We start from the raw sequence: 23,038 nt of genomic DNA, 5'->3' as shown, positions 1-23,038 counted from the left end.
CACGCACATGGCTCCCATCCCTATATTCCCCCCTGCTGGCATGCACACGCCCCCCCATCCCTATGTTCCCCCCTGCTGGCATGCACATGCCCCCCGTCCCTATATTTCCCCCTGCTGGCATGCACACGGCACCCCGTCCCTATATTCCCCCCTGCTGGCATGCACACGGCTCCCCCACCCCTACATTCCTACATTCCCCCCTGCTGGCATGCACACGGGCCCCCCATCCCTATATTCCCCCCTGCTGGCATGCACATGGCCCCCGTCCCTATATTCCCCCCTGCTGGCATGCACATGGCTCCCCCGCCCCTATATTCCCCCCTGCTGGCATGCACACGGCACCCCGTCCCTATATTCCCCCCTGCTGGCATGCACATGGCCCCCGTCCCTATGTTCCCCCCTGCTGGCATGGACACGGCTCCCCCGTCCCTATATTCCCCCCTGCTGGCATGGACACGGCTCCCCCGCCCCTACATTCCGCCCTGCTGGCATGCACACTGGCCCCCTGTCCCTATATTCCCCCCTGCTGGCATGCACACAGCCCCCCGTCCCTCTAATCCCCCCTGCTGGCATGCACACGGCACCCCGTCCCTATATTCCCCCCTGCTGGCATGCACATGGCCCCCGTCCCTATGTTCCCCCCTGCTGGCATGGACACGGCTCCCCCGTCCCTATATTCCCCCCTGCTGGCATGGACACGGCTCCCCCGCCCCTACATTCCGCCCTGCTGGCATGCACACTGGCCCCCTGTCCCTATATTCCCCCCTGCTGGCATGCACACGGCACCCCGTCCCTATATTCCCCCCTGCTGGCATGCACATGGCCCCCGTCCCTATGTTCCCCCCTGCTGGCATGGACACGGCTCCCCCGTCCCTATATTCCCCCCTGCTGGCATGGACACGGCTCCCCCGCCCCTACATTCCGCCCTGCTGGCATGCACACTGGCCCCCTGTCCCTATATTCCCCCCTGCTGGCATGCACACAGCCCCCCGTCCCTCTAATCCCCCCTGCTGGCATGGACACGGCTCCCCCGTCCCTATATTCCCCCTGCTGGCATGCACATGCCCCCGTCCCTATATGCCCCCCTGCTGGCATGCACACGGCCCCCCCATCACTATATTCCCCCCTGCTGGCATGGACACGCCCCCATCCCTATATTTCCCCTGTTGGCATGGACACGGCCCCCTGTGCCTATATTCCCCTCTGCTGGCATGCACACACCCCCATCCCTATATTCCCCCTGCTGGCATGCACACACCCCCATCACTATATTCCCCCCTGCTGGCATGCACACACCCCCATCACTATATTCCCCCCTGCTGGCATGCAAATGGCCACCCCCATCCCTATATTTCCCCCTGCTGGCATGGACACGGCCCCCCTGTCCCTATATTCCTCCCTGCTGGCATGGACACGGCCCCCACATCCCTATATTCCCCCCTGCTGGCAAGCACATGATAAAATAACAAACAGTTAACTCACCTTCCGATGATGGTTCTGTGCTCCCAGCTCCCCCGGCTCTTCCTGTGTCTGTGCTGACATCCAGGAGCTGCTCATACAGGCATTTCATTGTAGCTTCAGGACCTTCAATCACATGACCGCAGTGCTGCACACTGGGAGTCACGTGACCGCAGGTCCTATTGGCACAGACACAGGAAGAGCCAGGGGGGAGCTACTGCATTACAGTGACTCAGGCAATACCTGCATGTTTATTGGCTGTGTCAAAGGCCCCAAACATGCAGGACAGGTATTTGAGTTTGAAATCGAGCATTGGGTAATGCTCAAGTAGTGCCGAGCACCCAAATACTCGAGTGATATCCGAGTATCACCCAGCACGTTTGCTCATCACTAATACCAAACAAACCACAGAATGTTCTATGCAAAAAATGTAAACATATAAAATGAAAAAATATAAGCAGCCTTCCATAATTAATTCTATCATAATATGAATTCTTAGTGTCATTTAATGACATGGAGGGCATATTGTGCTCTCTGCCATCTTACTGCAGCCATTGATAAAGCCATGTCAAAGAAGCATCATTTATCAAAGCACTGTGCTAACACTATCATAGTATTATTCCTTTATAACTACAACATATTCTGTGGTGAAGTACAATGTTCTGTAAGCAGGTAATTACATATCATTATAAATAAATACACTATATATTTCTACAAACTTAAGAAAATAACATAGCTGTAGGGATGCATCAAAGAGAATCATGCGAGAAAGAGTTTATGATCTAAAATGTGGCACCAGTGGGAACTAATACAGCTGTACATAGGATTGCCTAGATAAGTAATAAGATTAAGTAGATTATATGCTGTTTTGTAGATGATTTGTAAAGGGGAAAGATATAGAAAAGTCACAGTCAAAGTGAATTTAGATAGGTATATAGAGGATAATGAGTTAAGAGTAACTAAACCTCCACTGGGATTTTTTATATGTTGTTCTTTTATCTGAAAGAAGATAAGCAGGGGTCTGGGTCCTTAAAACTCCACCTATCGCTCCAAAATACCCCTAAAGGTGCACATCTTAAGAGACAGGAGCGCATATGTCTTTTCTCATAAAGGAGGATAGGGATGCAGTAGAAAGCTTATGCTTTCCATTGCATCCAGACTCTAAAGGGCCTTTTACACTAAGCGATATCACTAGCGATATCGCTAGCTCGTCACCAATTTTGTGACGCAACAGTGATATCGCTAGCGATCTCGCTACATGTGACACTTAACGCCGACCGGCCCCCCGCTGGATATCGCTGATTGCGCGAGAACGTCCTGGGACGTTTTCTTCTCGCTGTCGTCCCGCTGGCGCCGATAAGCGACACATGGACGCAGGCGGAAGTCATCATCATCCCTGCGTGTGACAGGTAAGTAACGACCGGTGAGCATCGCTGTGTCGCTGGCGAGATCTCCGTGTGGCAGCTCACTGGCGACCCATTTAGCGATGCACCAGCGATCCTGACCGGGTCATATCGTTGTCGGGATCACTGGTGCATCGCTAAATGTAACTGGACCTTTACTCTGATCTGGGGCATGGTCAGAAAAGACCTATGCAATTCTGTCTCCTTAGCGGCTCACTTTTTCTGACTAGCGGTGCACATAAAATGAAAAGTCCTTAGCAGAAATGGAAATGTTTCCAGCCATATGTTGGTAATCCAGTATATAAAACAAAAGTGAATTAATTTGTTCCAGCAAGGGTGTAATAACAGATTTTGCTAAGTCGACAAGCTGCACCTAGGACTGAGGGCTTGAAGGCTCTCAAAAGGGATTCTGCCACTTAAAGGGAATCTGTCAGCAGGTTTTTCCTAAGTAATATCTCAGATTATATAGCAATAACCTGGTAACAAATTCCTTTAATGGAATACCGATGTTTATAAAGCTACAGTATGTTAATGTGTATCCAGTATATGCACCTATGCCACTGTATACCTTACACATTTAAACATACTGTATATTAGGACGTATACCTTCAATGTATACTGAAAGAACAGTTAGAAATAGTGATATGCTTGTTGCTCGGGTTTTCCCTAGCATGCTCGGGTGGTCTCCGAGTATTTGGAAGTGCTCGGAGATTTAGTTTCTGTCACAGCAGCTGCATGATTTGTCTCTACTTGACAGCCTGAATACATCTAGGGATTGCCTGTTTATTAGGGAATTCCAACATGTATTCAGGCTGTCAAGTAGCCGCAAATCATGCAGCTGCGGCGACAGAGTGTTTTATAAAAATTACAAAACCTTCTTTTTTCGCATCCAAACACAATACACAATGTGACATACATTTAAAAATACAAATAAGGACACACAGTGGGGGTGTTCTGCAATATATAGTTCAGAATATTCAAAATATACAATATATAGTCATATCTATTTGTAAAATGCACCATATAATTTAACACTGCTCCTGTGATGACATTTCCTCTAAGAAAGCTAATGCATGTCACATTCCAACATCGAATATCCATATTGTTTCAGAGGTCCCTACACTTCCCAATGCACTTTCCAAAGAGCAGGTAGAAAACAGTGTTACACAGGCATATATTATAGTGCCATTGTAGATATATGCAGTAGTACAAACATGGATCACCTTACCAATTGAAGAGTTCACCCAAAGCAAATTGTACAACTCCGACGCACATGTCGCTCGCTAAATGACCATGCTTTCTCAAGGGGAGGTGTTCTCTGGTTTCCCTTTCAGGATCTTTTGTATCCCTGGTAACAGGTCACGTGTTGTATCATGTAACCGGGTCTTAAGTGGTTGCGTTGTTCGGCGCATGTGCCCGCGGCCAACCACCCTGCACCCACGTAACCTGACCAAACTCCCCGGCATCAGCGAGCAAGAGTGTAGCGGTTGCCGTGACTCCCAGTCACGTGCCAAGGTGCCGGATGACGAGGGGCAGAGGCAGGGGTCAAGCGGGCGCATGCGCAACGCAACCAAAGCTAGTCAATGTAGTTATACCGCCATGTACTAATGTGACTTATCCAGGATAGAGGGGTGAAGTAACATATAAATTCCTCATCTTCCAATACAATGGATTCATCCATATTTCAGTCCTCCATCCATATGTTCTTAAAGCCATAATACTGGCAGGTGATCTTCATAATCACATTGTTGTGAGTTAGCATTTTAATTTATCATGGAGCTCCAAATGGATCAAAAGATACACTTATGGGAACCAGTTACAATCAAAACAACTGTAATAAAAAAATATATATGAAACCATACATATCAAAAGCAACCAAGTTAAAATTACAGTAGGAGGGGGTTAATGGTGTACGTCAGATACATGACCTTTTCCATAAAAAAGGAACAAAGTTTAGGGACTCATTTAGATCATCCAGTTTTACTGTGCCCAAAGTCACAATCCATTTCAGTTAACGTCTGACCAGTATCTGTTTAATATTTAAACCCCTTATGCCAGTATGCACCATATAAATCCCTCTGGCCATAAATCCCTTAGGGTCACAATTATCGATGGCTCTAAAGTGTCTGGGATGGTCTTAAATTCCAAGGGGTCGACCACTGTCTTGGCCGCACCAGTGTCCCGCGCATGCTCCCTTACCCATACTCTCAATTCTCTGGAAGTAAGTGCCACAAAATCAAATGGCAACTACATGAGGCATAGTATATAACATTCATACTCCCACAATAAATATATTCCTTGATTTGAAATTGTTTTTTCCCATCTGCGGAGCAAAAGGAAGTACTGAGAAGGACATCAGCACAGGCAAGACAGTGGCTGCACGTGTAACAACCCTTCAAGGGTCCTCTTGAACCGAATGGATTTGCAGTCGGTGCCACATAGTGACTTCTAACCAGGAGGTCTTTGAGATTTTTGCTTCTATGTGGGGTCATTAAAGGACGATCAGCCAGATACGGTCCCAGGGAGGGCTCAGTGCTCAATATAGGCCAATGTCTGGTGAGAATAGTTCTCATATTGTCCCATTCATGATTAAATACCAAAATGAAGCAGATTGACTCATCTCCCTTCTCCTTCATTTTATTCTGATGTAGGAGAAGATTACGTGAGGTAGTTTTAGCTCTATTACCCCCATATTGAAAACTGCATTTACTATACCCTCGTTGCTCAAATCGGGTTCTGAGATCACCAGCCTGTGTTTCCAAATTTCTCATCAGTGGAGCATATCCACCTCATCCTCAGGAACTAACCGACCAGGATGGCCCTATTGGTGGCTTGGCTGTGTGCTGATTTTACATGGCTTAAAGCATTGACTGAAGTTGACTTTCAGAAAACATCAGTCTGGATGGATGACATAACGTCCATCTCCAGACTAATGTCCAGAAAGTCAATCTTGTATAAATCATACCTATAAGTGAGTCTTATATTATAGGGATTTGAGTTCAGCACTTCCATAAAATCATCGAGCTGCAGAAAAATAGAGCATCATCTATTTAATGTAACCAGAACAGTTCATGGTCGGCGACCCCCGCCTCTCCAAAAAACAACCTCTCCCAAAACTCCAGAAGAGGTTGGTGCACAGGCTGGACCCTTGACTGCGCCGCATTTCTGCTGATAGAAATTATCTTTAAAGGTAAAAAAAAATTATGCGTCAGAACATACTGCAGCAGGTCGAGGATAAGCTTACACAATGGGCGGCCCAGGTCAGAGGCCCCGAGAAAGAAGCAGACCGCTTCCAACCCATCAATGTGGTCGATACAGGTATATAGTGTTTCAACATGCCAGACACGATCGGACGTCCCGGAGGGTTGACGGCGTCCTAGTGTGGGGAAGGTGACTTGATGGACAGACTTGACTGGAAGTAGGAGGGGACGGTTTGTGCACTATAGACGGAGATAGGCCATGACAGAAGAGTAACAGCTGGGAAAGATAGAAAAGGGAGTGCCGTACCTAGAATTGACCACAAGATGGCAGGGGGGAGTGTAGTAGAGGACTTGACATCAGCTTAGGAAACCACTTAGTCATGGGGGGCGGGGAGATAGGAACCCAGGAGGGAAATTCCCAGTGAGACTACAGAAGACTGATGACGTGGAGATCTCACCCAAGGGACTGACAGGAGAAGACAGTCAGGGGGTGGCCCTGACACGACATACCGCAGGACAGACGAGGCCCCGGGGGTACCGATTGGACGACGTCCTCGGGCAGGTGAAGCGCTGGCGGTAGATTGGTCTAGGACAGCCCCAGCGAAAGATCCACGAGGAACGTCACCATGACTGAAGGAAAGGTGAAGGTACCCGGGCCTGGATACGGACAGCTGTAAAGGTGCTGCGGTGTGTGGCTACGGTCGTCAGGAGGACGGCCAATAAACTCGGACCTGTTACAATTGGAATCTGCCTCCCTCTCGTCTTTGCATCATCTGGTCGCGGTAAGCAGTGGACCACCCCCTAATCCTGGCCCCTACCACACTTGTGTACTTTTGGAAGCAAGTAGAATGTAGGGACCCTTGGGAACTTAACAATTAGGCCCTCAAAAACCTTTTTGTTAATCGTTCCCTCATCAAATTAGTTGGACAGTGCATTGAGAAGTGTAGTGACCTCTGACACAATATGGATATTAAATATTGGAATGTGATATGCCATTAGCTTCCTTAGAGGCAATGTCATCACAGGATCAGTGTTAAATCATATGGTGAATCTTACAAATAGATATGGCTATATATTGTATGTGAATATTTTGAATACACTGAACTATATCTTGCAGAACACCCCCACTGTATGTCCTTAATTGTATTTTTAAATGTACTGTATGTCACATTGTGCATTGTCTTTGGATGTGAATAAAGAAGGTTTTGTAATTTTTATAAAACACTCCCATGTTTTCCTTTTTGAAAATGTCATTTTTGGAGTGGTTTAGCCATGACTAAGTAGATTTTACTTGGTTCACGAATCATGATGAGTCTGGGTTTTTGTTTATTAAATGTGTGTTATTTGAGACTTGGCATAGCATGTTAATGTTGTCACTAGATCACACCTGCTGTGAAGAGCCATACACAGCACATGCCATTGCGACTTGCTTGTGGGAATAGGACCAAGTACGTTTTTTAGACAGTGCACTACTCTGAGTAGGGTAGTGTTTGGGGCAACATTTGGTGTTCTACTGTGGAGGGATACATGATACTGCATGAGAGGCCACCTGGGGCATTTTACTGTGTGACAGGGGACTATGGGGTCAACAATTACAGTTTAATATAATGGTGAAGCAGTGAAGATCATGCCTCCTTCACTGAACCTGTGAAGATCATGCTTCCTTCACTGAACCTGTCACAGCAAAGACTGAAGCAGGCCTGGAGTAGTTCTGGTCTGTTCATTGTGAGATTTGGGCTAGGTGAGTATTTTTTTTTAACTAGCAAGTACACAGTTGTGTGGAGGGACACTATATAGTAAAGGGAGGGGGCAGGGCTGTATTTATAGATAGTGCTGCCATAGGCACTGAGATATGCTCTTTTACTGGGACTCCCAAGTGCATTTTGTGAGAATTGGCAAATATAGTATTCATTTAAAGGGGTTTTCCACTACTGGGACAACTTCTTCTCATTCAATGTGTTTTCCTCATTTAAAATAATAACACCTACAGTTGTGTGAAAGTGTTTGCCCCCTCCCTGATTTCCTATTATTTTTCATGTTTGTCACACTTAAATGTTTCAGATCACCAAACAAATTTAAATATTAGTGTGACACGAGTCATGGCAGTAAATATATATACTACTTACTGCAAGTTAAGGGAGGTCAAACAATCCGAGGTCAGGTCCAGGAAATGGCGCAGCATAGCAAAGGGAAGTCAGAGACTGTTAGGGACGGCGGAACGGACTAAATAATAAATGATAGTAAGTGCATTTGCCGCCCGGGGTCCACCATGCAGAAGGTGTTACACTGCTGCTATGTAATGGCAGACGCACAATATGGCGGTATAGCGCACACGGGTTGAACGTTACCCGGTTACTTCAGAGGCGCCGAAGCGTTAAACACAAATGCCAAGCCTGTTGACGTCACAGAACTCAACGGAATGCACGCACGGTATATGGTCACAGGACTCGGGCCCAGACACAGGGTCAGCATCCTTCTAGACCTACCGTGCGTACGACGTCGCAACCGCGGCTGTCAATAAATGCTGCTGACTGCAGCGCGGCGACAGACACTGCCACAAGACGGCAATGTCCAGTAGCAGGCATATTGTAGGACGCTAGTACTGTGGATGATATACACTGTGGCCTGTAGCTTGCCACTGACTGGCGCTGACTCTATCACTAGTTCCCTATCCACACACGTAATATCAGAGGGAGGGGAATCTTAATGAGTCATTTGCAAGTCCATGCATCCGTCATCATTCACACAGTAGCAACTAGAGTCCATATTAGTGCATGGCCAAGCGGCCATGCGAACCTTTTATAGCCGGGACCTTCTGGAAGCTTCCAGATCCCTGAGATGGACCAATCAGATCTGGAGAAGGACCTGTGCATGTGACTCCCGATCTCCAATGGGAGATCGTCTCGTGAGCATGCTCAGTGGAGCGACGGAAGGACTTAGCCTCTGGAGTGGCTTGCTGCTGAGCAGCCTGCGTTGCTATTGCTGGCCCAGAGGTGGCAGCAACAGCCAGACCACAGAGCTGGTCTGAGCAGAGTATCGGAATTGACGGGGCTGCTGAGCAAGCTCCTCTGCGGTCGATGGAGAATGGGAGACCGCTGAATGTGAGGCTGTGGATTCCTGCTGTGCCGCTGCAGGAACTCGACGCCTAACAGAGACGAAGTCCAATGCATGAGCTGAGGTCAGGAAAGCCAGAGAGACCTAACAGTTAAAGTCAGGTCACAAGCAAAGGGTCTGAGTCTGGGAAGAGAATCGAGTCAAGCAGGGTCATGCACAGAGTGCAGAGGGATCAATGTTCCACAGACAACAGCAAGTGTACGACTGACACTTGGGGAAGGAGCTAGCATGCTTAAGTAGAAGCCTGATTAAGGAAAATGAACACAGGTGATTGCAGCACAGACACAGCACAGACTGACAGCCCCGACACAAAGTAACAAAAAGAAAGAAACAGAATGGAAATCGTGACAATTAGACAAAGATAACACAAAATTCAATTTTTCAATGAAAGTCTTTAATACTAAGGGAATAAGAAGTTCCAAACCTACAGGGCCCTGTGTGAAACATAAATTAACTATGGTTTATTACATCTTTGGGAAGCTGAGTTCAAATAACTTAGCCACACACAGGCCTGATTACTGCCATACCTGTTCTCAAACAAAAAATTGCTTAAATAGGACCTGACTTAAATAGGACCTGACTGACAAACTGAAGTAAGACAAAAGACCCTCAAAAGCTAGACATCATGCCGCAATCCAAATAAATTCTGGAACAAATGAGAAACAAATGAGAAACAAAGTCATTGAGATCTATCAGTCTGGAAAAGGTTATAAAGACATTCTTAAAGCTTTGGGACTCCAGCGAACCACAGTGAGAGCCATTATCCACAAAAGGCAAAAACACAAAACAATGGTGAACCTTCCCAGGAGTGGTCGGCCGACCAAAATTACTCCAGGAGCGCAGCGATGACTCGTTTAAGAGGTCACAAAAGATCCCACAACAACATCCAAAGAACTGCAGGCCTCACCTCCCTCAGTTAAGATCAGTGTTCATGACTCCACCATAAGAAAAAGACTAGGCAAAAATTGCCTGCATGGCAAGGTTCCAAGGCAAAAACCACTGCTGAGCAATAAGAGCATAAAGGCTCATCTCATATTTGTCAGAAACATGTTGATGATCCCCAATACTTTTGGGAGAAAAACCTTGGAAGGACATCAAATTGTGTGTGGTGGAGTACCTTGCAGCATCATACTGTGTGAGTGAGGGGTTACTGTAGATGACATCATGTATCAGTGGGGTTCTGAGAGGGCATTGTAAGGGAGGGACAGGACTGTAGTCGTGACCCGGATAACCACAATATCGAGGTCCAGTCCTTCCCCTACAGAAAACTGTACTCTTTTCTCTGGCATACCTGCATCTCCAAATTCAGCTTCCTCTGGGCACTTCCCAGGCATCGACAGTCCCTCTCTCAGGCGACTCCCATCAATGGAGACACAGTCCAAATTAAATTTAACACTTTCTTTACTGATTACTTCACACGTTACATCCACAGTTGGTATGACACGCCCCAGAGGCCGTGGAATACTCGGCGCCGGGCCCATTAACTTCAATGGGAAATGTCACAATGGCAGTGACCCGGTCCGTGGCCTCAGGCGGTCATGTAAAAGGGGTTGAATTGAATGGGGATAAAGTTTATGTATTGATTAGTGATGCCAGTTGGAGTGTTTGACTGTAGTATAGCCGACACTGCAGATGATCCCTGGGGGAGTAGATGGTGATGGCAGTGCAGATGTTTAACCCTCTCCAACCAGGGCTGGCCCCCAGAGATTGTGATGGAAGTAGAAGGCACAGAGTAATATGGCAGGAGACAAGGAAAGTCACTTTATCATTTACTGTAGTTCAGGTGCAGTTCAGAGGAGATATTACAACTCTCACCAGGTTACAGTCTGCTTTGTAAAATGGGAGTTATCCTTCACTCTGCTTGTGACTCAGTGTATGCTTCCTGCTATTCTAATCCCTTCTGGGACCAAGGCTTCCCGGAGTTTAGAACTTCCAGTATAGCTTCTACTCACTGTGTATTTCCCATTTGGCAACTTGCAGCTTGGGTCCTGTGTGAGGCAGCTTAAGTTCCCTCTTGCACAATCCTTCACTGATCCTAGTTCGCTGCAGTTTTCCTGGGGTATACACAATGCTGTTGGTTGTATACTCCCACACAGTCTCTCAGTTTACCACCCTGCTCTGGAAGCAAGGATGGTCTAGGGGCTGATTCCCTGATGCTCTTAGCTCTACTCCTGGATAGAGCACATGTCTAATGGCTTCCAAGAGCGTTCTTCTCCCTTCTTCTTCTTCACTGAAACAACAACTCTCAACTCCTCCCCCTCCCACTTAGGGTATGTCTGCAAAGCGGAAACGCGTATATCTGCACAGAGATTGAAGCTTCAGAGACTGGGAGTTCTGTGGAAACTGTTTGGGTAAGAATGCAAGGACAGAACAATGGAAAGGACACCATTGTAGGCATTTACTACAGGCCGCCTGTGCAAGCTGAAGATATGGATGAACTCTTTATGCATCAAATGGCTAAGTTCTCCAAAAAATATGACATAGTTGTCATGGGAGAATTCAACTATCCAGACATTTGTTGGGAATCTCTTTCAGGCAAAACTAATAGGTCAAGGAAATTCTTATCCTCTCTTGCTGACAACTTTATCTTCCAAAAGGTAGGGGAGAAAACAAGGGGAACTGCTACCTTGGATCTAATCCTTATAAACAGGGAGGAAATGGTTGAGGAGGTAAAAGTGGCTGGGACCCTAGGAGGTAGCGACCATGCTATTTTAGAATTTTGGATAACTAGAGGAGGAAGACCTGTGAAGACTCAGACGTCAAGGTTAGATATCAGAAAGGCAGATTTTAAGGGATTCAGAAAGAGAATTGGAGGGATCCAATGGCTGGATATTCTTAAAGACAAAAATGTCCAGGAAGGATGGGAAATCTTGAAAAATGAAATTCTCAAAGCACAATTGTTAACAATTCCGAAAAGAGGGAAGAATAGGAAGCATTTAAGGAAACCAGGATGGATGAACACAGAACTTAAGCACATGCTAAAAAGGAAGAAAAAAAGTTTATAAAATGGAAAGAAGGAGGCAGATCTAAAGAAGAATATAATGCTGTCTGCAGAACCTGCAGGGCACAAATCAGATTAACTAAAGCTGAAAATGAATGGAGACTTGCAAGAGATGTCAAAAGCAATAATAAAGGATTTTGGGGATATGTCAAAAGTAAAAGAAAAGTCAAAGATGCTATAGGATTTTTACAGGATGAAAATGATGAAATGGTAAGACAGGATGTTGAGAAGGCCGATCTTTTAAATTCCTATTTTGCATCTGTTTTCTCTCAGAAAGGAAATGTAACATCAACTGTTCTTCACTGTCCTATTAAGGGAATAGAAGAATCCAGGATATCTATAAACAGAAAGATAGTGAGCTAACCTAAATGAATTCAAGTCCCCAGGTCCAGATGAATTACACCCCAGAGTACTGAAGGAGGTAGCAGAAGAAATTATTGAACCCCTCTCCATAATCTTTGAAAATTCTTGGAGAACAGGAGAAGTGCCAGAAGACTGGAGAAGAGCAAATGTTGTTCCTATCTTCAAAAAGGGGAAGAAGGTGGACCCAGGCAACTATAGGCCGGTGAGTCTGACTTCTATACCAGGAAAGATCTTTGAACAAATTATTAAACAACATGTATGTCAGTACCTGGATAAGAATGAAGTGATTAAACAGAGTCAGCATGGGTTTGTAACTAATAAGTCATGTCAGACTAACTTAATTTCCTTCTATGACGGAATCACTGATTGGGTAGATCAAGGAAATGCTGTAGATATAGTATATCTTGACTTCAGCAAAGCATTTGACAAAGTCTCTCATACAATCCTTATTGAAAAAATGACTAAGTATGGAATGGACAAGGCAACTGTTAAGTGGATTCTTAATTGACTTAGTGATCGGACCCAAAGAGTGGTCGTAAATGGCTGCACATCCAGTTGGAAGAATGTCTCAAGTGGGGTACCACAGGGCTCTGTCCTGGGCCCTGTATTGTTCAACATCTTTATCAACGATTTAGATGAAGGAATTGAGGGTAAACTGATTAAATTTGCTGATGACACAAAGCTAGGAGGGATAGCTAATACTAGAGAAGAGAGAGGATTCAAAAAGATATAAATAAACTGGAGAAGTGGGCAGCAACTAACAGAATGGTTTTTTAGAGGGAGCAATGCAAAGTACTACATCTGGGCAATAAAAATGAAAAAAGCATTTATAGAATGGGAGGAATAGGGCTTAGTGACAGCACATGTGAAAAAGACTTGGGTATACTAATAGATCACAGACTGAATATGAGTCAACAGTGTGATGCAGCAGCAAAAAAGGCAAATGCAATTCTAGGATGTATTAACAGAAGCATAGAGTCTAGATCACGTGAAGTCATTATTTCCCTCTACTCCTCTTTGGTCAGACCTCATCTGGAATATTGTGTCCAGTTTTGGGCACCACATTTTAAAAAAGACATCAACAAACTGGAGCAAGTTCAGAAAAGAGCGACCAGAATGGTGACCGGTCTGCAAACTCTGTCTTATGAGGAAAGGTTGAAGGATTTGGGAATGCTTAGTTTGCAAAAGAGAAGACTGAGAGGAGACTTAATAGCTGTCTACAAATATCTAAAGGGCTGTCACATTGTAGAAGGATCAACTTTATTCTCATTTGCAAAAGGAAAGACTAGAAGCAATGGGATGAAACTGAATGGGAGGAGACACAGATTAGATATTACAAAAAACTTTTTGACAGTTAGAGTGATCAATGAGTGGAACAGGCTACCACGAGAAGTGGTGAGTTCTCCTTCAATGGAAGTTTTCAAACAGGCTGGACAGACATCTGACTGGGATGATTTAGCGAATCCTGCTTTGAGCAGGGGGTTGGACCAGATGGCCCAGGAGGTCCCTTCCAACTCTACGATTCTATGATTCTATGATTAAGCTTTAAGCTTCAGACAAGTGAGGGAATGAGGTGAATTGTGTGTTTGTGTGTTGTGGTCTCTAGCAGAGAAAGGATAACTCCCATTGCTCACAAAACACATACAAAACAGTACATATTTAACCCTTTTGTGGCGGTAAAGACGTAGGGCGCCACAGGTACATTGTGACATTTGCTTGTTTCCTTATCTTTCCCTTTCTGGCTGTCATTTCTGTGCAGTACACGCTCTGACCTCGCCATAATAGCAATTCCTTCTGCCTGTTTCGCCCCAGACTCGAAATCATCAGCCACCAGGTTTGGTTACCTCTGATAAAGCATCCGGCCCGTCTGTACTGAACTCGTCGCAGCTCCAGCTCCCTTCACTTCAGCTGTCCAGCCAACTCCTGCCCTAAAAGCATCGGCCCAGGTGTCAAGTCACCACATCTTTCCATTTCTGTACTGGCCCACTGCTATGACACACAGTGGCTGTGGGTAACGTGGGCTGCAGAGCTTGAACGTTGCGTGGCTGCCAAGCTGTCTGGGCCTATTGCCCATGTGGACACTAGGGCACCCTGGTCCTGTCTGACCTAACTTCCTAAGAGGTCCACGCTTACTACCCGGCCCCTCCTACGCTTAACCCTTTATGAACGTCCTATCATCTATACCTATAGAGCCCACTAGTATGCCCCTATCTAATGGTCCGCAACAGAACTACACTTAACCATGACTATGTAAGCTATACTAAAGTGCCCTCCTCTAATGTTGCCAAAAGTATGTACTAGCTTACCCTAACTGTACATGCAATAATATAATACAGAAACACAAGACAATATGTTACAGCTGTCTACACAATGGTAACACATAAATGTGGCAATACCATTACAGATGAGCGATAACACATATTTCTATGTAGCAGTACCACAGACGTTTAACCTAAACATTATCACTTAGCAATATATACACAATAACATAGGAGGGACAATCTGAGGAAGGGAAGCAAGAAAGACATCATATCTCACTCCCTTACAGCATCATGTGTGGAGGGCAATGTGGGTGGATCATGCTGGCTTATTGTAAGAAAAATCTGCTGCTGTGTACGCCACAATACTTGTGTCATGCACTTTGCACGGTAAATACAGACTGGTCCATGCAGGTGTCCTGAGCTGGAGTGACAGAACACAGGGCAAGCAATCAGGGATCCCGGAGGAGTGGTGTGGTCGTGTCAAGAGAAGTACTTCAAATATACAAGACCTTAAACATGTGACTACTGGGGAAGTGTCCAGGGGCGGAGCCAAACCCCAGAATCTCAGAGAGCTACGCACTGCTGGGAGAAGCAGAAGAGACAGACAACGAGAGTCACAACCAGAGGACGACACAGGTAACAGAAGGGACAGACAGGAACGAAGTCAGAGAGAATGCTGAGGTCAGAACCAGAGATATAACGCAGTACCAAAGGTGTGAGACAAAGCAGGTAGTCAAGGGGCAATGCAAGAGTCAAAACCCAAGCAAGATAATACATGGTACTAAGACAGCAGACAAACTCACACCTAAGAAAGAGAAGGACCGGGTCAAAAACAAACAAGCACTAAGATAACAGGCACAAGTCACAGGCACACAAGGGGTCAACTAACTCAGCCGAGGGCAGGAGTATAACTGACAGGGAATGAGCCCAAACAAGGCTATAAAAAGGCTAGCAAAAGCCAATGGGAGGCTGTAAACATTAACCCCTGACACACCGACCTACCCACAACAGACAAACCATGACAACTTGTCATCTTCCATGTCTTTCAAAATTGTAAGGTTTGGTAATTAGCAAGCTCCTAAAGATGATCGTACCTTTTGAATTTTTCAATTTTAACAAAACTTTGATTTGCCATAAATTGCAGTTAATCCAAACACCGCCTTAGTAATGTCAAAGTGAGGTCCACATACTGTATATTACTATGGGTAAATGGGTGGTAACTGATCTTCACTGCTGTTTTGCCACACACACTACAGAATATCAGAGTTTTATGTCTTTTTCTACCTATTTCTATTGCTAATCTGTAAAATGTGGCATCTTTTCATTAATCAGATTCACACCAAAATAGCTGCTGCTCATCTTCCCTGCCTTGGCTTTTATATAGGCTATGATAAGCTGCTCTGTACTGTGCGATGTGCTATGCACTGTGATAGCTACTAAGCATTATTGAGAAGCTTGTCAACAAAGTTTTGTGAGCCTTTTCTGGCTAATGAAATCTTCTGTGTTGTGCAAAATAACAGCAGAAATTTTTGTTGGCTAACGCGAATCAAATATTGTTTGAATTTTCCAGTTATTGTGAAATCAATTCACATGAACTCACTCATCTCTATTAGTTCCTTTAGAAAGCTATATTTCAGTGGTCTAAATTTACCATTATAGTAGGGTAATATAAAATTCTAAGGGAAACAACTGAGAATGGCAAATTACATATCCCAATGCGCTATCTAAACTATATCACAACGTTAGGAGATACTGACATCTAGTGGATAATCTAAAGTTTACAGGTGTAAAACATTTTGAAATAACAATTCAGCATGACAAAAAGCAAATAAACTACAGTTGTGGCCAAAAGTATTGACACCCCTGCAATTCTGTCAGATAATACTCAGTTTCTTCCTGAAAATGATTGCAAACACAAATTCTTTGGTATTATTATCTTCATTTAATTTTCATTTAATTAATGAAAAACATAAAAATGAAGCAAAAAGCAAAACATTGATCATTTCACACAAAACTCCAAAAATGGGCCAGAGAAAAGTATTGGCACCCTCAGCCTAATACTTGGTTGCACAACCTTTAGCCAAAATAACTGCGACCAACCGCTTCTGGTAACCATCAATGAGTTTCTTACAATGCTCTGCTGGAATTTTAAACCATTCTTCTTTGGCAAACTGCTCCAGGTCCCTGATATTTGAAGGGTGCCTTCTCCAAACTGCCAATTTTAGATCTCTCCACAGGTGTTCTATGGGATTCAGGTCTGGACTCATTGCTGGCCACCTTAGAAGTCTCCAGTGCTTTCTCTCAAACCATTTTCTAGTGCTTTTTGAAGCGTGTTTTGGGTCATTGTCCTGCTGGAAGACCCATGACCTCTGAGGGAGAACCAGCTTTCTCACACTGGGCCTTACATTATGCTGCAAAATTTGTTGGTAGTCTTCTGACTTCATAATGCCATGCACACGGTCAAGCAGTCCAGTGCCAGAGGCAGCAAAGCAACCCCAAAACATCAGGGAACCTCCGCCATGTTTGACTGTGCGGACCGTGTTCTTTTCTTTGAATGCTTCTTTTTTTCTCCTGTAAACTCTATGTTGATGCCTTTGCCCAAAAAGCTCTACTTTTGTCTCATCTGACCAGAGAACAGTCTTCCAAAACGTTTTAGGCTTTTTCAGGTAAGTTTTGGCAATCTCCAGCCTGGCTTTTTTATGTCTCGGGGTAAGAAGTGGGGTCTTCCTGGGTCTCCTACCATACAGTACCTTTTCATTCAGACGCCGACAGATAGTACGGGTTGACACTGTTGTACCCTCGGACTGCAGGGCTGCTTGAACTTGTTTGGATGTTAGTCGAGGTTCTTTATCCAACATCCACACAATCTTGCGTTGAAATCTCTTGTCAATTTTTCTTTTCCGTCCACATCTAGGGAGGTTAGCCACAGTGCCAAGGCCTTTAAAGTTCTTGATGACACTGCGCACAGTAGACACAGGAACATTCAGGTCTTTGGAGATGGACTTGTAGCCTTGAGATTGCTCATGATTCCTCACAATTTGGTTTCTCAAGTCCTCAGACAGTTCTTTGGTCTTCTTTCTTTTCTCCATGCTCAATGTGGTACACACAGAGGTTGAGTCAACTTTAATCCATGTCAATTGGCTGCAAGTGTGATTTAGTTATTGCCAACACCTGTTAGGTGCCACAGGTAAGTTACAGGTGCTGTTAATTACACAAATTAGAGAAGCATCACATGATTTTTCGAACAGTGTCAATACTTTTGTCCACCCTCTTTTATATGTTTGGTGTGGAATTATATCCAATTTGGCTTTAGGGCAATTCTTTTGTGTTTTTTTATTTAAGACAAATTAAATGAAGATAATAATACCAAAGAATTTGTGTTTGCAATCATTTTCAGGAAGAAACTGAGTGTTATCTGACAGAATTGCAGGGGTGTTAATACTTTTGGCCACAACTGTATGTATCTATTGATTATAAAGGTAGCTTAAGGCTCTTCACAGATAGACTAATGACAGTGTTCAGCCAGCTTTAGATATCCAGTAAACAATGAGCTTACCCAACCTTAGGGTACCGTTACACCTAGCGATGCACCAGCGATATGACGCGGTCAGGATCGCTGGTGCATCGCTAGGTGGTCGCTAGTGAGCTGCCACACAGGCAGATCTCACCAGCGACATCGCAGGGGACGGGGGTCGCTACTTACCTGTCAGACGCAGCGATCCTGCGTCCTCCCGCCCGGCTCCACGCACCGCTCGTCGTCACAACAGGAAGCCCAGCAGGAAGTGGCCGACGAGGAATGGTCCAGGAGCTTCTCGCGCGACCAGCGATAATCAGCGGGGGAGCCGGTCGGAGGTATCACATGAAGCGATATCGCTAGCAATATCGCTGCAGCGTCGCAAAATCTGTGACTTTACAGCGATATTGCTAGCTATATCGCAGTGTGTAACGGGGGCTTTACAAGTGCTTGGAAAGGGTACTCATTGTGCATTAAAGTGGTTCACTCATTGTACAGTGGGTGAAATAAGTAATGAACAAATCACCAATTTTCTAAGTAAATATATTTCTAAAGGGAAAGACTCTTGGCATTTGCTACAGAAGACCAGGATTGGCAAATTTGCCACTGGTGCCCTGTGTTCTTCACAGATGAAAGCAGATTCACACTGAGCACATGTGACAGACGTGACAGAGTCTGGAGATGCCGTGGAGAGCGATCTGCTGCCTGAAATATCCTTCAGCATGACCGGTTTGGCAGTGGGTCAGTAATGGTGTGGGGTGGCATTTCTTTGGAGGGCCGCACAGTGTTCGGCTGTGAGCACAACCCCCATCTGTGGACGTCATGCCCTCAGACCATCCTCATGGAGTCGGTTTCTAACCATTTGTGCAGACACATGCACATTTGTGGCCTTCTGGAGGTCATTTTGCAGGGCTCTGGCAGTGCTCCTCCTGTTCCTCCTTGCACAAAGGCAGAGGTAGCGGTCCTGCTGCTGGGTTGTTGCCCTTGTACGGCCCCCTCACATCTCCTGGTGTACTGACCTGTCTCCTGGTAGCGCCTCCAGCCACTGGACATTACGCTGACAGACACAGCAAACCTTTTTGCCACAGCTCGCATTGATGTGCCATCCTGGATGAGCTACACTACCTGAGCCACTTGTGTGGGTTGTAGAGTCCGTCTTGTGCTCATTAAAGTCTATGGGTATCTGTATGAAATGGATGAAACATAAAATACAGACTTTGTACTGCAGACTTCCATCCTATGTTCATGTTTTTTAACTCATACATTGTTAAGAGTCAATGGATAAAACAATTTAGACAGTTTGCCTACTTTAGTGAATAAGAAAAACGGATTAGAAAAAAAATTGCAAGTAACTAGGATGACAACTGAGAAAAAATTCATTCAAAATCTCTCAGATTGTAACACTCTCAGGGTTGTGTGAATATAGCCTTACTAAGCTGGAGCCACGTGAATCATCTGAATACTGGGTCAACTTTAATGTGAAAAAGTGTTTTAATGTGAAAAAAGTTCTGCTGTTGATGATTTTAAAAATAAGTGAGGAGAACAAAATTAGAACAGTATTTCCACCTTTGTCATTATGGTCCTCAAGTAATAATATTATGGGAAAAGATTTTTTATATCAAAATAAATATATTTCTTAATTTCTTTGTAACTTTTTTCATCCCTAATATTTAAAGATTTGTTCTACCTTTTTTAACTTTAAGGATCCAAGTGCAATGCCTAGGCCTACTTCACAAGATTTAGCAGGATTCTGGGACCTCCTGCAATTATCGATTGAGGATGTAAGCTTGAAGTTTGACAAGTTGCACCATTTGAAGGCCAATGATTGGAAAGCAATGGATTCTCCTGAAAAGAAGGTGGGAGCATACATAGCCAATAACACGTCCTCTTCCTCATATTCTAACACACTGATCTAGTAAACTGTAATATTTTAAAAAAAATCAACTCATAATGTACTGTATACATGTCTTCAAACATTTTTTCTATTAAATCAATCACATTTTTAATAGCCAAACAATATATTTTTGTGTTGTGAAAGCATGTAAATCTAGTCTTTAGGGCTTTTTTCTTTCAGATTTGTTTGGTGTTTTCATCATAGTGAATACTATTCATGTTTCTTCAACCAGTGTTGAATCCTAACAGAGGTTTTCAAGCCAAGGTATAAAATTAGACTCAGAGTCTAAAAAATCTTAGCAATGGGAAATCCTAACATTATGTAATGAACACACTGTTAGGATTCTGCTCTACTTCACTGGTACATCAGTCGTCACATGACACACACACACGTGATTTACACATACAGTTAGTACGGAGAGTATTCAGACCTCTTTAAATTTTTCACTCTTTGTTTCATTGCAGCCATTTGGTAAATTCAAAAAAGTTAATTTTTTTCCTCATTAATGTACACTCTGCACCCCATCTTGATTGAAAAAAAGCAGAAATGTAGAAATTTTTGCAAATTTATTAAAAAATAAAAACTGAAATATCACAAGGTCATAAGTATTCAGACCCTTTGCTCAGACACTCATATTTAAGTCACATGCTGTCCATTTCCTTGTGTTCCTCCTTGAGATGCTTCTACTCCTTCATTGGAGTCCAGCTGTGTTTAATTAAACTGATAGGACTTGATTTGTAAAGGAACACACCTCACTATATAAGATCTCACAACTTACAGTGCATGTCAGACCAAATGAGAATCATGAGGTCAAAGGAACTGGCCAAGGAGATCAGAGACAGAATTGTGGCAAGACACAGAACCTCTGGCCAAGGTTACAAAATCATTTCTGCAGTACTCAAGGTTCCTAAAAGCACAGGTGGCCTCCATAATCCTTAAATGGAAGAAGTTTGGGACCACCAGAAGTCTTCCTAGACCTGGCTGTCCAGCCAAACTGAGCAATTGTGGGAGAAGAACCTTGGTGAGAGAGGTAAAGAAGAGCCCCAAGATCACTGTGACTGAGCTCCACAGATGCAGTAGGGAGATGGGAGAAAGTTTCACAAAGTCAACTATCATTGCAGCCCTCCACCAGTCAGGCCTTTTTTGCAGAGTGGCCTGACGGAAGCCTCTCCTCAGTGCAAGACATATGAAAGCTCGCATATAGTTTGCTAAAAAACACATGAAGGACTCCCAGACTATGAGAAATAAGATTCTCTGGTCTGATGAGATGAAGATAGAACTTTTTGGCGATAATTCTAAGTGGTATGTGTGGAGAAAAACAGGCACTGCTCATCACCTGCCCAATACAATCCCAACAGTGAAACATGGTGGTGGCAGCATCATGCTATGGGGGTGTTTTTCAGCAGCAGGGACAGGACGACTGCTTGCAATTGAAGGAAACATGAACGCAGCCAAGCACAAAGATATCCTGGATGAAAACCTCTTCCAGAGTGCTTTGGATCTCAGACTTGGCCGAAGGTTCATCTTACAACAAGATAATGACCCCAAGCACACAGCTAAAATAACAAAGAAGTGGCTTCAGAACAACTCTGTGATCATTCTTGACTGGCCCAGCCAGAGCCCTGACCTAAACCCAATTGAGCATCTCTGGAGAGACCTGAAAATGGCTATCCACCAACGTTCACCATCCAACCTGACGGAACTGGAGAGGATCTGCAAGGAAGAATAGTAGAGGATCCCCAAATCCAGGTGTGAAAAACTTGTTGCATCTTTCCCAAGAAGACTCATGGCTGTACAGTCATGGCCAAAAGTTTTGAGAATGACACAAATATTATATTTTCACATGATCTGCTGCCCTCTGGTTTTTATGTGTGTTTGTCAGATGTTTTTATCACATGCAGAAATATAATTGCAATCATATTATGAGTAACAAAAGGTTTTATTGACAGTTAGAATGAGTTAATGCAGCAAGTCAATATTTGCAGTGTTGACCCTTCTTCTTCAGGACCTCAGCAATTCTCCCTGGCATGCTCTCAATCAACTTCTAGATCAAATCCTGACTGATAGCAGTCCATTCTTGCAAAATCAACGCTTTTATTTTGTCTGAATTTGAAGGTTTTTGTTTGTCCACCCGTCTATTGATGATTGACCACAAGTTCTCAATGGGATTAAGATCTGGGGAGTTTCCAGGCCATGGTCCCAAAATCTCTATGTTTTGTTCCCTGAGCCATTTAGTTATCACCTTTGCTTTATGGCAAGGTGCTCCATCATGTTGAAAAAGGCATTGTTGATCGCCAAACTGCTCTTGGACGATTGGGAGAAGTTGCTCTTGGAGGACATTCTGGTACCATTCTTTATTCATGGCTGTGTTTTTAGGCAAGACTGAGAGAGAGCCCATTCCCTTGGCTGAGAAACAACCCCACACATGAATGGTTTCAGGATGCTTGACAGTTGGAATGAGACATGACTGGTGGTAGCGCTCACCTGGTCTTCTCCGAATAAGCCGTTTTCCAGATGTCCCAAACAATTGAAGAGGGGATTCATCAGACAAAATGACTTTACCCCAGTCCTCAGCAGTCCACTCCCTGTACCTCTTGCAGAATATCAGTCTGTCCATGATGTTTTTTCTGGAGAGAAGTGGCTTCTTTGCTGCCCTCCTTGAGATCAGGCCTTGCTCCAAGAGTCTCCGCCTCACAGTGCGTGCAGATGCACTCACACCTGCCTGCTGCCATTCCTGAGCAAGCTCTGCACTGCTGGTAGCCCGATCCCGCAGCTGAAACACTTTTAAGAGACGGTCCTGGCGCTTGTTGGTCTTTCTTGGGCGCCCTAG

General features: G+C 44.5%; 1 protein-coding gene across 3 annotated transcripts in view; it reads left to right on the top strand.

Annotated features, from left to right (window-relative positions):
• The window catches only part of DLGAP2 (DLG associated protein 2), an 824,782-nt gene that overhangs the window by 795,273 nt on the left and 6,471 nt on the right, over positions 1-23,038 (top strand). For all 3 annotated transcript variants that reach the window (XM_073589202.1, XM_073589200.1, XM_073589201.1), the window contains one exon: positions 20,018-20,170. In XM_073589202.1, coding sequence (XP_073445303.1) covers positions 20,018-20,170 — 153 coding nt within the window. The remainder of the gene's footprint in view (positions 1-20,017; positions 20,171-23,038) is intronic.

Source organism: Dendrobates tinctorius, unplaced genomic scaffold (assembly GCF_039654945.1).
Source record: "Dendrobates tinctorius isolate UK_male_01 unplaced genomic scaffold, ASM3965494v1 ptg000107l, whole genome shotgun sequence".
Lineage (NCBI taxonomy): Eukaryota > Metazoa > Chordata > Amphibia > Anura > Dendrobatidae > Dendrobates > Dendrobates tinctorius.
This window is presented reverse-complemented; position numbering and strand designations above follow the sequence as displayed.